Source organism: Capra hircus, chromosome 13 (genome assembly GCF_001704415.2).
Source record: "Capra hircus breed San Clemente chromosome 13, ASM170441v1, whole genome shotgun sequence".
NCBI classification, from domain to species: domain Eukaryota; kingdom Metazoa; phylum Chordata; class Mammalia; order Artiodactyla; family Bovidae; genus Capra; species Capra hircus.
Window position 1 is genome coordinate 70,314,761 of NC_030820.1, and position 13,040 is coordinate 70,327,800.

General features: G+C 46.6%; 1 protein-coding gene across 6 annotated transcripts in view; it reads right to left on the bottom strand.

The window, feature by feature from the left end:
* PTPRT (protein tyrosine phosphatase, receptor type T) overlaps positions 1–13,040 on the bottom strand; it is a 1,156,023-nt gene that overhangs the window by 53,728 nt on the left and 1,089,255 nt on the right. For all 6 annotated transcript variants that reach the window (XM_018057887.1, XM_005688694.3, XM_018057889.1 and 3 more), the window contains one exon: positions 1,280–1,356. In XM_018057887.1, the coding sequence (XP_017913376.1) occupies positions 1,280–1,356 (77 nt within the window). The remainder of the gene's footprint in view (positions 1–1,279; positions 1,357–13,040) is intronic.

Genomic DNA, 13,040 nt, shown 5'->3' on the forward strand with positions numbered 1-13,040 from the left:
CTCGGCTCCTGTTGTATTTAGCCCCCTCCTCCATGTTCTCTGGAACGCTGAAGCGGCCCCTTTCCTAACTAGGGGTCTTAATCCCAGACCCTTTTCTCTCTCATCTGCCTTAACCTCAGTAATAGATAAGCCATCCCACAGCTCAGCTTTGAACCGGTCACCTCCTTGATCCAACGCTTTCCACAGCTTCCTCTTGCCTACAAAATAAAGTTCGACTTCCTGCGTTTGATCACAAACTGTGCATGCTCCAGCACCAACCTAATTTTCCTCTATTCTCATCGCAGAGCCTCTGCTCCCCTCACACTCTGCTGTGCTATCTCCTCTGCCACATCTCAGCCTGTGCAGCTCTTCGGCCAGAGGCCCATCTCCTCCTTCTTTGATTTTAAATTCAGCCTGTGCTTAAAGCTTTGGTTCACATTGCACTTCGCATTCCTGACGGAAAGGCGACTTTCCACCCCCACCTCTGAATCCCTGTGGCATTTTATCTGAACTTACGACACTCACTTTCTAGTTTGCCCTGGAATTATCGATGTGCACAGCTTATCTTCCTGCTAAGGTTTTAGAAGGTAGAGACCATGGCATTTTTAGCTTTCTGGTTCCCATAGCATCCAACTCTGAAATTTTTATGACATAAATGGCTGTACCTTCAAATGAATGAATGAATAGGCAAACAGACACACACACACACACACACACACACACACACACACACACACAAGAATTAATGGGACTTCCCTGAGGTATAGCAGTTAAGAATTCACCTGTTAAAGCAGGGGACACGGGTTTGATATCTGGTCTGGGAACATTTCACATGCCATGGGGCAAGCAAGTCCACATATCACTGCTACTGAAGCCTGTGAACCCTAGAGCCTGGGCTCTGCAACGAGAAGAGTCACCGCAACGAGAAGCCCCCGAACAACGACTAGAGAGTAGCCCCTGCTCGCTGCGTCTAGAGAAAGCCTCTGCACAGCAATGAAGAGCCAGTACAGCAAACAAATACATAAATAAAATTTTTTTAAAATTGAAGAATTAATGGGCAAATGAACAAGGCTGGCAGTCCTGGGCTCCACAGAGCAGGCCACTCTAGCCAGCCTGAAAATGGGTGCATCTTTAGATGGATAATCAACTTGGGTTACACGAGTCACAGGGAGGAGCCAGACCCTGTGGACTTGCTCTAGCAGGGCCACTGTCTAGGGGACTGGCTGGGGGGAGAGTCACAGATTTGAGTCTGCTGCAGCCCGCCCAGAACCCAGCCCCCCAGCCCCATGAAGAGCCTCACATCAATGTAGTTGGCGTTGATATAGTCGGAGTGTGGGTCTCCATCCAGCACCAGCAGTCTCACTCGAGAATGGTCGTCTGCAGAGAGAGCAGAAAACAAGGGTGTGAGTGATCAGAGGGCTTCGGGTGAGGAGCCAGCTCTGCCTGCTTCAGAGCTACCATCTATCTATCGGCACACACCAGGCATCATGCCAGTGACATACACATTCTCCTGGAACCCCTAGCATCACCCTCAGTTATTATCCCCATTCACAGACGAGGAAGTCGCGGCTCAGGGAGGTTACTCTGCCTTACAAAGGGCCCGTATATGCTCCTCTTTTTTCCCACCTGCCCTTCTGGTTCTGGTTTTGTCATTACTTACTGGGGAAAGTCACCTGGCTCTTTAAATCTTAGCGATTTTGTCATTAAAAGTGGGTAGAGATGCCTTCTGCAGAGGACAGTGCAGGAAAGACTGCATGAAAACACTCTGGAAAGTGTCTCGGGAAGTGCGATCAGGATTAATATGCTCCATTTTCACGCTTTCTTAAAACCAGCAAATGTATCTATTTTCTACGCGTGTACAAATGCTTTCCTTTCGCCTCTTGGAGTATTATTGCAAACAGATTGTCAGCCACATATTGTTATCAATACTATCATTCAAGTGAAGCTAAGTCATTATAAAAGAGATCATCAATAACTAAAAATCGTGTTACAGAGAATACCATTTTAAACACAATCTAGGCATAAACAAGATGTGGAGGCTTTAGTCAATGGCACACTTACTTCAAACAACACCAAATAAAAACAATTAACGAAAAAAAAACCTTCCTCAGCAGAAGAATCAGGCTAATCCTTTACAGTTAATTCAAGTGAGCTCCGACACGCTAAAAGACACACAAACAGAACGTCCGGGTTGGGTCTGGCGAGGGGGAGAGGCTCAGCTTGCTGTCCCCATCACTGGGTTCATATCACCGGATGTTGCTGCATCCACTGGCAGGGCTGGGGTTCCCAAAGGTGGACTGGGGAGCTCTGGGCACCCACAGGGGTCTGTGGGGATCACGGAAGTCGGGTCAGCTTATCCTGCGGGCCTTTTCCAGAACTTTGCAGTTTATAAGCATATCTGCTACTACAAACCAGAACCCCCAAGAACAGGGACACAACGTGTTTTGCTCCCTGTTCTATCCTCTGCACAGGTACTCGATAAGTACTTGGGGAGCAGGTGAATAGATTACCTCTCTGGACTCTTACAGCAACCTGGGAGAGAACCTTTTGTAACCTTTGTTACAAATGAGGAAACTGAGGCTCCCAAGGACTGAAGGGCCACATGGTCAGTGGATGGTGGAGCCTAGAAGAGTGAGGTTCTCTTAACTCTGAGCTCAGACACTCCTGATTCCCGAGAGGAGTCTAAGCAGGATAGGAGTAAGCACTTCAAGGGTACTTGTGCTTAGTCGCTCAGTTGTGTCTGACTCTTTGCAACCCCACGGGGACTGCAGCCTGCCAGACTCCTCTGTCCATGAGATTTCCCAGGCAAGAATCCTGGAGTGGGTTGCCATTTCCTTCTCCACGGGTGCATAGCAGAGGCGTTAACGACAGCGAAGTGGTTACCTAGGTGATGGAAGAGTTGAGAGGCCAAAGGGAGGAGGGAGGAGTAATTCGGAAATAAACACTCACAAGGAGACACTGCCTCCCCAGGGAGGTGGGACAGAGGGAGGAAGCGAGGGCCCTGGAGCCCAAGGAGGGGGGCACCTGTGGGAGCTAGAGCTGCGGTGGCCTCTCTGGCGGGAGCTGGAGAAAAGGAAGAGACTCCCTGGCTGTTCAGGAAGGTACCTGTGATGGGGACAGAGGGGAGAGATACCCCGGTTTTCTCCTTTCTCCCGCCTTACAATCTCCAACACAAGTGCCCATCACTGGCCAAACCAAGCTAGTGGCCAGCTGACAGGAGGTGGGGAGAAATGCAACCTGGGGGGTCAGCTCCCTGTGATGGAAGGTTGAGCAGGAGAAGGCAAAGAATGGGCTCCAGGATGGACAAGCAGGCCGGGGCTACCACCCTACATCTGTTCATTCATTAACTAAATAATCGATTCAAAAATTATTCACTGAGGACTTCCGTGGTAGTCCAGTGGTTAAGAATCTGCCTGTCAATGCAGGGGACACAGGTTCAATCCCACATACCGCAGGGCAACTAAGCCCGAGCACCACAACCATGAAACCCTGCAAAGCGAAGCGCACACACGGCAACTAGAGAAAGCCCGTGCGCAGCAGTGAAGACCCAGCACAACTATAAATAAAATAATAGACATTCAGTGAGTCTAACCACTATAAAAAATGATTCACTGAGCATCCGTTGTGTGCCAGGCACTGTGCTAGACACTGAGCTACACTGGATGCCACACTTCTTACTCCTTGTAGGGAGGAGTTTCCGTGGAAGCAACCAAGGCAGGGAAGGAGGTGCAAGTTGTCCCTGTGGGTAAGTGGGGCAGTGGGGTGTGATGTGGGGAAGGAATTTGAAGCTAATCTTTCTGGAGTGTATGGCAGACACTGAAGGTTTTACAATCATATATTTCCCCCAATAGCTCTACAGACTATTATGCTAATATCACTCTTATATGCTAATATTGCAATGATGTAATATTCTTCCCATTTCACAGATGAAGAAACTGGGGCTCATAGAGGTTAAGCAAGTTTCCAATGTTACACAGTTTGCAAGCGGCAAAGCCGGGACCCTCTCAGGACTGTCTGACCTTGAATCTCTGCTCTGTCCACACAATGGGCTGTTCCTGGACTTCTACCATCTTGCAGGCACTGGAGTCTGTGCAAGGGTCTCGTCCCCAGCTCCTGCAGTGGGATTTCCTGGGGGACAACCACCCAGCGGGGCTTCAAACAAGGTCCAGCACCTGACTCTGCGCTCAGACTGGTAAGCCTTATTACCAGTGGCTACAAAAAACTACAAGCCTCAAAAAAGTGAAAAATGCAATATGTGTTTTCACTCATTGGTCTCACTAATGACTTACTGATTCAAAAATCTCCTTTATTTATTGAGTTATGCCTGCCCTTGGGATCTATAGCCCTGGGAACAGAGGTTTAAAAGGTTGAAAGGGTATTTCCTTTAATATAAAATGGAATTTAAAGTCTGAAAGCAAATATGATTTAAAAAGAAACAGAAACATTTCTTTTAGCTATCTGTTCTTAAAGATGAGCAGTGTCTCTACTACCAGGTATTTGTCAGTATCACCTCTTCATTTATTAAGAACAAGTTCGGGGATTTTGTGGCTTGTCTGTTGGCTAAGACCTCCCAATGCAGGGGGCCCAGGTTTGATCCCTGGACAGAGAACGGGATCCCACATGCTGCAAATAAGAGTTCTCATGCTGCAATTAAAGATCCTACATGCTGCAACAAAGATGAAAGACTCGTGTGCTGCAAGTAAGACCTGGCACTGCCAAACAAACAGCTTTGGGAAGTGATATGAGGCAATGAGGCACTGAAAGGGAGACTTGACCAATGACAGTGAAGAAGGGTCTCTCCATCAGAGAACAAACGCAAGCGTGACAGCAGGGGTCCTGGAAAAGCAAGCACACTGGATGAGCTGCAAACAGGGATTCTTGTCTTGTGAACACGCAGTGGGTGGGGACTCAGTTCAGTTCAGTTGCTCAGTCGTGTCCGACTCTTTGCGACCCCATGAATCGCAGCACGCCAGGCCTCCCTGTCCATCACTATCTCCCAGAGTTCACTCAAACTCACGTCCATCGAGTCAGTGATGCCATCCAGCCATCTCATCCTCTGTTGACCCTTCTCCTCCTGCCCCCAATCCCTCCCAGCATCAGAGTCTTTTCCAATGAGTCAACTCTTCATATGAGGTGGCCAAAGTATTGGAGTTTCAGCTTTAGCATCAGTCCTTCCAAAGAACACCCAGGACTGATCTCCTTCAGAATAGACTGGTTGGATCTCCTTGCAGTCCAAGGGACTCTCAAGAGTCTTCTCCAACACCACAGTTCAAAAGCATCAATTTGTCGGCACTCAGCTTTCTTTACCGTCCAACTCTCACATCCATACATGACTACTGGAAAGACCATAGCCTTGACTAGACGGACCTTTGTTGGCAAAGTGATGTTTCTGCTTTTGAATATACTATCTAAGTCGGTCATAACTTTCCTTCCAAGGAGTAAGCGTCTTTTAATTTCATGGCTACAGTCACCAACCACAGTGATTTTGGAGCCCAAACAAATGAAGTCTGACACTGTTTCCGCTGTTTCCCCATCTATTTGCCATGAAGTGATGGGACCAGATGCCATGATCTTTGTTTTCTGAATGTTAAGCTTTAAGCCAATGTTTTCACTCTCCTCTTTCACTTTCATCAAGAGGCTTTTTAGTTCCTCTTCACTTTCTGCCATAAGGGTGGTGTCATCTGCATATCTGAGGTTATTGATATTTCTCCCAGCAATCTTGATTCCAGCTTGTGCTTCCTCCAGCCCAGTGTATCTCATGGTGTACTCTGAATATAAGTTAAATAAGCAGGGTGACAATATACAGCCTTGATGTACTCCTTTTCCTATTTGGAACCAGTCTGTTGTTCCATGTCCAGTTCTAACTGTTGCTTCCTGACCTGCATATAGGTTTCTCAAGAGGCAGGTCAGGTGGTCTGGTATTCCCATCTCTTTCAGAATTTTCCACAGTTTATTGTGATCCACACAGTCAAAGCCTTTGGCATAGTCAATAAGGCAGAAACAGATGTTTTTCTGGAACTCTCTTGCTTTTTCCATGATCCAGCGGATGTTGGCAATTTGATCTCTGGTTCCTCTGCCTTTTCTAAAACCAGCTTGAACATGTGGAAGTTCACGGTTCACATATTGCTGAAGCCTGGCTTGGAGAATTTTGAGCATTACTTTACTAGCATGTGAGATGAGTACAATTGTGCGGTAGTTTGAACATTCTTTGGCATTGCCTTTCTTTGGGATTGGAATGAAAACTGACCTTTTCCAGTCCTGTGGCCACTGCTGAGTTTTCCAGATTTGCTGGCATATTGAGTGCAGCACTTTCACAGCATCATCCTTCAGGATTTGAAATAGCTCAACTGGAATTCCATCACCTCCACTAGCTTTGTTTGTAGTGATGCTTCCTAAGGCCCACTTGACTTCACATTCCAGGATGTCTGGCTCTAGATGAGTGATCACACCATCGTGATTATCTGGGTCATGAAGATCTTTTTTTGTACAGTTCTTCCGTGTATTCTTGCCACCTCTTCTTAATATCTTCTGCTTCTGTTAGGTCCATACCATTTCTGTCCTTTATCAAGCCCATCTTTGCATGAAATGTTCCGTTGGTATCTCTAATTTTCTTGAAGAGATCTCTAGTCTTTCCCATTCTGTTGTTTTCCTTTATTTCTTTGCATTGATTGCTGAAGAAGCCTTTCTTATCTCTTCTTGCTATTCTTTGGAACTCTGCATTCAGATGCTTATATCTTTCCTTTTCTCCTTTGCTTTTCACTTCTCTTCTTTTCACAGCTATTTGTAAGGCCTCCCCAGACAGCCATTTTGCTTTTTTGCATTTCTTTTCCATGGCAATGGTCTTGATCCCTGTCTCCTATACAATGTCATGAACCTCTTTCCATAGTTCATCAGGCACTCTTATCTATCAGATCTAGTCCCTTAAATCTATTTCTCACTTCCACTGTATAATCATAAGGGGTTTGATTTAGGTCATACCTGAATGGTCTAGTGGTTTTCCCTACTTTCTTCAATTTAAGTCTGAATTTGGCAATAAGGAGTTCACGATCTGAGCCACAGTCAGCTGGGTGGGTGGGGATTAGCAGCCAGATAAGAAGCAGAGGAGGTGGGTGCTGCTTAGGCTACAGAGGGCCTTTTTTTTTTCCCTATTCAGGTGCTTAGGTGCAAGTCAGCAAGCCAGGCTCTGCAGAGCGTCCAAATAGAGACTCTTTTCTGAGACAGTGGGAGCCTACTTTAGTACGAAATGATCAAGGTTTATTCTCACATGGCTATCCCATGGCAAGCAGGACAGCAGACTTGGTAATGGGCGGTTTGAAGCCAGCAGCCAGTTCTGTGGGCAGATCTTAGTTCCATCACTTGGCAAGTCCATTGGTCTCCCTAAGCCTTGGATTCCTTAGCAAAATGCAATACAGCTCCACGAATACTGGGAGGATTAAATGAGAAAATGCAGGCGTGACAAGTGTGAGGATGTTAAGAGAATGAAAAGACAAGCCACAGATTGGGAGAAAATATTTGAAAAAGACCATCTGATGAAAGCCTTGTATACACAGTATACAAAGAACTCTTAAAACCCAACAATAAGAAAACGGTCCAATTGAAAAATGGAGAAAAGATCTGAATGGAAAGCTCATCAAAAAGGATGTATAGACAAAAGGTGAGCAAATGAAAAGATGTTCAGTATCATATGTAATTTGTTGGTGGTGGTGTTCAATAACTAGTTGTGTCTGACTCTTTGTGACCTCATGGACTGCAGCATGCCAGGCTTCCTTGTCCTTCACTGTCTCCTGGAGTTTCCTCAAACTTGTTTTCATTGAGTCAGTGATACTATCTAACCATTTCATCCTCGGCTGCCCCTTTCTCCTTTTCCCTTCAATCTTTCCCAGCATATGTCACTGGGAACCGAAAACTTAAAAAACAAGAGGCTACCTCTATACACCTACCAGAATGGCCAAAATTCAGAATCCTGATAACACCAAATGCTGGTGAGGATGTGGAGCCACCAGAATGCTCATTCATTGCTGATGGGAAAGCAAAATCTATACAGCCAGTCTAGAAGACAGTTTGGTAACTTCTTCTAAAACTAAACACACTCTTATATGATCCAACAATTTCTGTCTGGCATTTGCCCAAACTCACTGTCCACACAAAACCTGCACATGAATGGTTATTGCAGGTTTACTCACAAGTGCCAAAATTTAGAAATAAACAAGATGTCTTTCAACAGGTAAATGGATAAGCAAGTCACGGTACATCCAAATGATGGGACAGTCTTCGGTAATATAAAGAAATGAATTCTTCAGGTGTGAAAAGATATGGAGGAAATATAAATGCACACTGCTAAGTGAAAAAGCCAGCCTGAAAGCCTTCATACTGTACGGCTCCAACTCTGTAACATTCTGGGGAAGGAAAAACTGTGGAGGCAGTAAAGAGATCCGTGGTTTCCAGGGACCTTTGGGGAGAGATGAATAGGTGGAGCACAGAGGGTATTTAGGGCAGTGAAACCTCTGCAGGATCCTTTCCTGGTGGATACCTGTCATCACACGTGGTTCATATCCTACAGAACTGCACAATACAGGGTGGATTCAAATGTAAAGGATGGACTTCAGCTAAAAGAACGGATCAATTTTGTTTCACCATTGTAACAAATGCGTCACACTGATGCAAGATGTTAAAAACAGGGGGAAATGAGTGTGGGAGGGAGGGAGGGGGTGGGCAGAGAGGAACTCTGGCCATTCGGCTTAATTTTTCTGAACCTAAAACTGCTCTTTGAAAAAGAGAAGTGTGACGACGGTGCCTGATATGCAGCAGGTGCTTGATAAATGACGGCTCTGGGCTGGATGTGAGGTGGGCAGTGAGCTGATGGCAGAGGTGGTTAGAAACTTTACGCTTCCTATTCGTCCTTCTGTACAAAATGTCAATCCGTCTTTCTGCAGAGGCAGAGTTATTGTGTATATTCATGAAGGGGCAGAATTCAGCTATGGGTCCACCAGAAAGGCAAGGAGCAGCACTGCCCTCATGGTTTATTTATTCCTTATGTGAGATGCTAATATTATTCTGTGTCTCCTTCCCCTTCTAACTTTATATAATTAGAAGGATAAAAAATTGTGTTTATCCAGACGTACATGGAGAAAGATGGGGCAGCCAGCAATGTAAAGGAATTTACACAAAGTAATTTACAAGCAGCCCAGAACGTTCATTATGCTTTATCTATATTTTGCAAGCTTGAAAAACAGCTAATCTGGTACTCCTTGTTTGATATTCAAGACGAGAGAGGAAGTCACATAGAGGAGAAACAAGCTCCTCGATGGTGATGTAAGAGGAACTGCAAGAGCCTGGCCAGGAGATGAAGGGCCAGCTCTGGCTCAAGGGGAGGAAAAAACCAGTGGAAAGCTTTTTTCCTTCCAGTAGAAGGAAGACATAACTGGAAAGCCACGGAGATCCAAAGAGCGCCCCATCCCTCTGCCCCCACACAACTCGAGAGGAACGAAAACACTGTCCCTCTAGAATCAACCTGTTCCTTGTGGTTTTAGGACAAAGCCCAGCGGGAGGTCGTAGAAGTTTAACAAATAGCTCTCTGGAGAAAGCAGCGGCCCTGATCTGTAACATCTGCTGACTTCTGTGATATAAGAACTCCCACCATGACTGATACCCAAGCTGCCAGCATGGCATCAACGAGCTCACAGAATTCCTGAAAATTTCCCCATCAGCCCCAGGACACCACCGACCTGATCATACCCCACAGTGCTCTGCATGATCAGAGGGTTTGGGGCCTGTTTCCCACTCCAGCCCCATGCCTCCCTCCCCACGTATTACCCTTCTTTCTGTTGCTCAAATGCATGACGTCTGCTCTGACCACAGGGCCTTTGCACGTGTAAAGGGACACCCTCAACCCCACAAGGCTGGCAACATCTCAGTCTTCAGCTCTCAGCTCAGTCTTCCTTCCTCAGGAAGCCTTCTGTGATCTTTCCATCTGACACTCTGACAGCTTCCTGTACTTGTCTTCAGAGCTCTGAGGACAGTTGTATTTCTGAGACTATCGGACTAACCCATGGCTCTCCTCCACACCCTATTTGAGAAAGGGCACCCCATTTACTAAACCCTCTACAGGGTACGGCACAAAGTAGGTGTTCAACAATTATCTGTTCAATATATGAATTATACTGTGTTTGAAAGGCTGAGAACCAGAAAGGGGCTGGGTCCTTTGCCTTTAGCCATACAGTTGATTTTAGGTAACTTGGCTTGAGTTCCGGGCTCTTCCCTGAATGTAAGGCTGGCATAGTGAGCCTGGATCCTGTCTCAAATTCTTCTTCTCCTTGTAGCTGACCCTCACCCCACCTGCAGACCCAGGATTGTCTGCCAGCTGTTGCCTTCAGCAGGAGGGAGGCAGGGGACGGGCAGGCTCTGAAGACAGACCTGAGGTCTATCACTAACTTTATCACCTGAGGCAGCTGACTTACTTTCCCCGAGCCTCACATCACCCAGTGAATCATCAAAACTCTCTCCACCTCTGCAAACTCGTAAGGATGAAAAGCAGTAAGAAATGAAAGTACCTGCTGTATTTTAAGAGCTTAATGCAAATATGTAAATTCAGTTTTATTATTGTTTTAGACCAGTGGTTTTCAAAATAGCCAATAGCATCAATGATACCTGGGAACTCTTTAGAAATGCCAATACTTGAGTCCCAGCCCAAACCCACCGAATCAGAAACTCTGGGATGGGGATGAGTAATTCGCATTTTAATAAGCCCTCCTGGAGATTCTGTTGCACACTCAGGTGTGAATGTACAGACCATTCAATGTTCAGTTATTTAACAGAGGGGTGCCGTGGCACTTCAACATGTCTTGGGCAAGACAAAAATATCTTACAGAAACTGGCCCATGAGACTAGAGACCCACCTGCGTTGCGTGTAAGGTACAAAAATTTATCTTTGTGAAATGTGTAAGATGTTCCAGGCACTATTCTAGAAGCCTATGGATGCCATGCCATTTGATTCTCATAGTAGCCCATTTTATGGATGAGGAAAATCAAGGCTCCAAGAAGTTGAATAACTTAAAAGGGAAGGTGTAAGGTTGAGAGCTTCCTTATAAAGTGGTAGGGACCCTACCCCTCCAACCCCCACCACTGAGACCCACTGTCTCCACACCCCCTCTATGCCAGTTCTGACTCTGACACCATCCCATCTCACTGTGTGCCCCACTGCCCTCCACCTCTGGCCAGGGGAGAGGGCTCAGTTTCCTTGTCTGCATGGCACTAACTCTTAAAAACAAACCACAACTCCTCCTCTCTTCCTCCACCATCAAAGGGAACCCAATAAATCAGTCCTCTCAAGTCATATCCACTTAAGAGAGAATCACTTCAGAGAGGTGGGGCCAGGGAGAGACCATCACTTGGATACAAGATGCTCTTTTTTTCCCCTGTCTTCTGGGCACTGAGGAAGGTAAAGAAAAGGTGCGATTTTTCAGAGAAAAGAGATTTGACTCATTACAATGAATTGTGGACCTGAAAAATCATTTCTTAGAAGCACTGGAAATGTTAATGCCATCATCTTGCAAGAGTGGAGAGGGAGGAGGCAGGTAATTTTGCCGAGACTGCCTGGGTATCCCATTGAAGCTAAAGGTCTGCACACTCAATCTTGATTGAATTACCATTATCAGAGGAGAGAGGGTGGCCTGGGTACCACAGGGAAACAGCCTGGCATTCGGCGCACCTCCCCGGGCTGCCAGTTCCCTGTCAGCTGGGGCTGAACCGCTCCCTTCTGCAGGGCCCTGTGGGGAGCTGCGCTGATGGATGAAACCTCTGGGGCTGTGGAGGGGGCTTAAGTACAGATGAGCAGAGAACCGAGAGAAGTTAGAGGGACAGTGGCCTAACTGATGACTTTGTGGCTTCATTCTAAGCAGAGTGTCCAGAACACTCCACGAAGGGGATCTTTTGAAGAAAGGAAGGGAGGTTTCTGATCTAGATTCCTTCCGAAGCAGAATCAGAGACAAAGATGGAGTGTAAGAACTTCATCTAGGAGATGATCCCAGGAAACACTGGAAAGGAGATGGGAAGTGAAATGGAGAAAGAAAGAAGGGAAGGAGAAAGAAGAGAATTCAATAAGGGGTGTGTCATCAAGCAAGTTATCACCGTAGACAGTTGGGGCTTGCTTACTCCTGTTAGGGAACTCCAGGGGAGACTGTGAACACGCACCCCAAGATAATTCCACCTTAGTGGGGAGGTACCTGGGGTACTTCTATTTCATCCCCCACCAGTCATGCGTCAAGAACTGCTCCAGGGACATTTAATTTCCTGGGAGTCCCGACCTGCCCCACAAGCAGGCAGAGAAGGATACAGTGGCTGGAACAAGGCCTCTGATAAAAAGGACACTGAGGGTTACTGCACAAGGTTTCTCTGTAAGGCCCAGGCAGGAGCCACCCTCAGAGACAGCAAAGGAGAAGAAGGAATGGGAGCAGCCATTCTGACATCCAGCTCAGTCTCCCCAGAAATCAGGAGAGCAAGCTACGAGACGAAGCCCTTGGGTTTGTTTTGAACCTGAGTCCCTCCCTACAAGTGAAAATGGCTTCTCTGAAGAGCTCATGCAGTCTGCTATCCGTCTTTAGGTCAGAGACCTCAACATATTTTCCCCTAAAAGCACGGGTGTGTCCAGGTGCAGAGGGACTCCTTGGTAGGGAGCTCATGGCATCTGGGCAGCCAGAGCCCAGAGCTCTGGTCCTCACTGTCCTTTAGACTCTCTGTGTGGCCGTGGGCAAGGGTTCTACATCTCTGGACCACTGTCTGTGAACTGAGAGAGGCTAGACTTGGTCTCATCTAGATTTAAGAGCCTACACAGTCAGCTTCAGAGTCAACATTTATTCATCTTAGCTTTCCCTCTTTGCACTGAAAGATAAGACACTGTCAGAAAGACGAAGTGACTTTGTTGAAGGTCATGCACGAGGTCAAAGAAAGAACTGAGACTAGCACCCAGGTCTGCTGGACCCCATCCCTGGTACTCCATTATACCTGAGCCTAGAGGTCTGTTTAAATTAGGGGGTTAGAAGTCTCAGAAAATATCCCAGATCTCT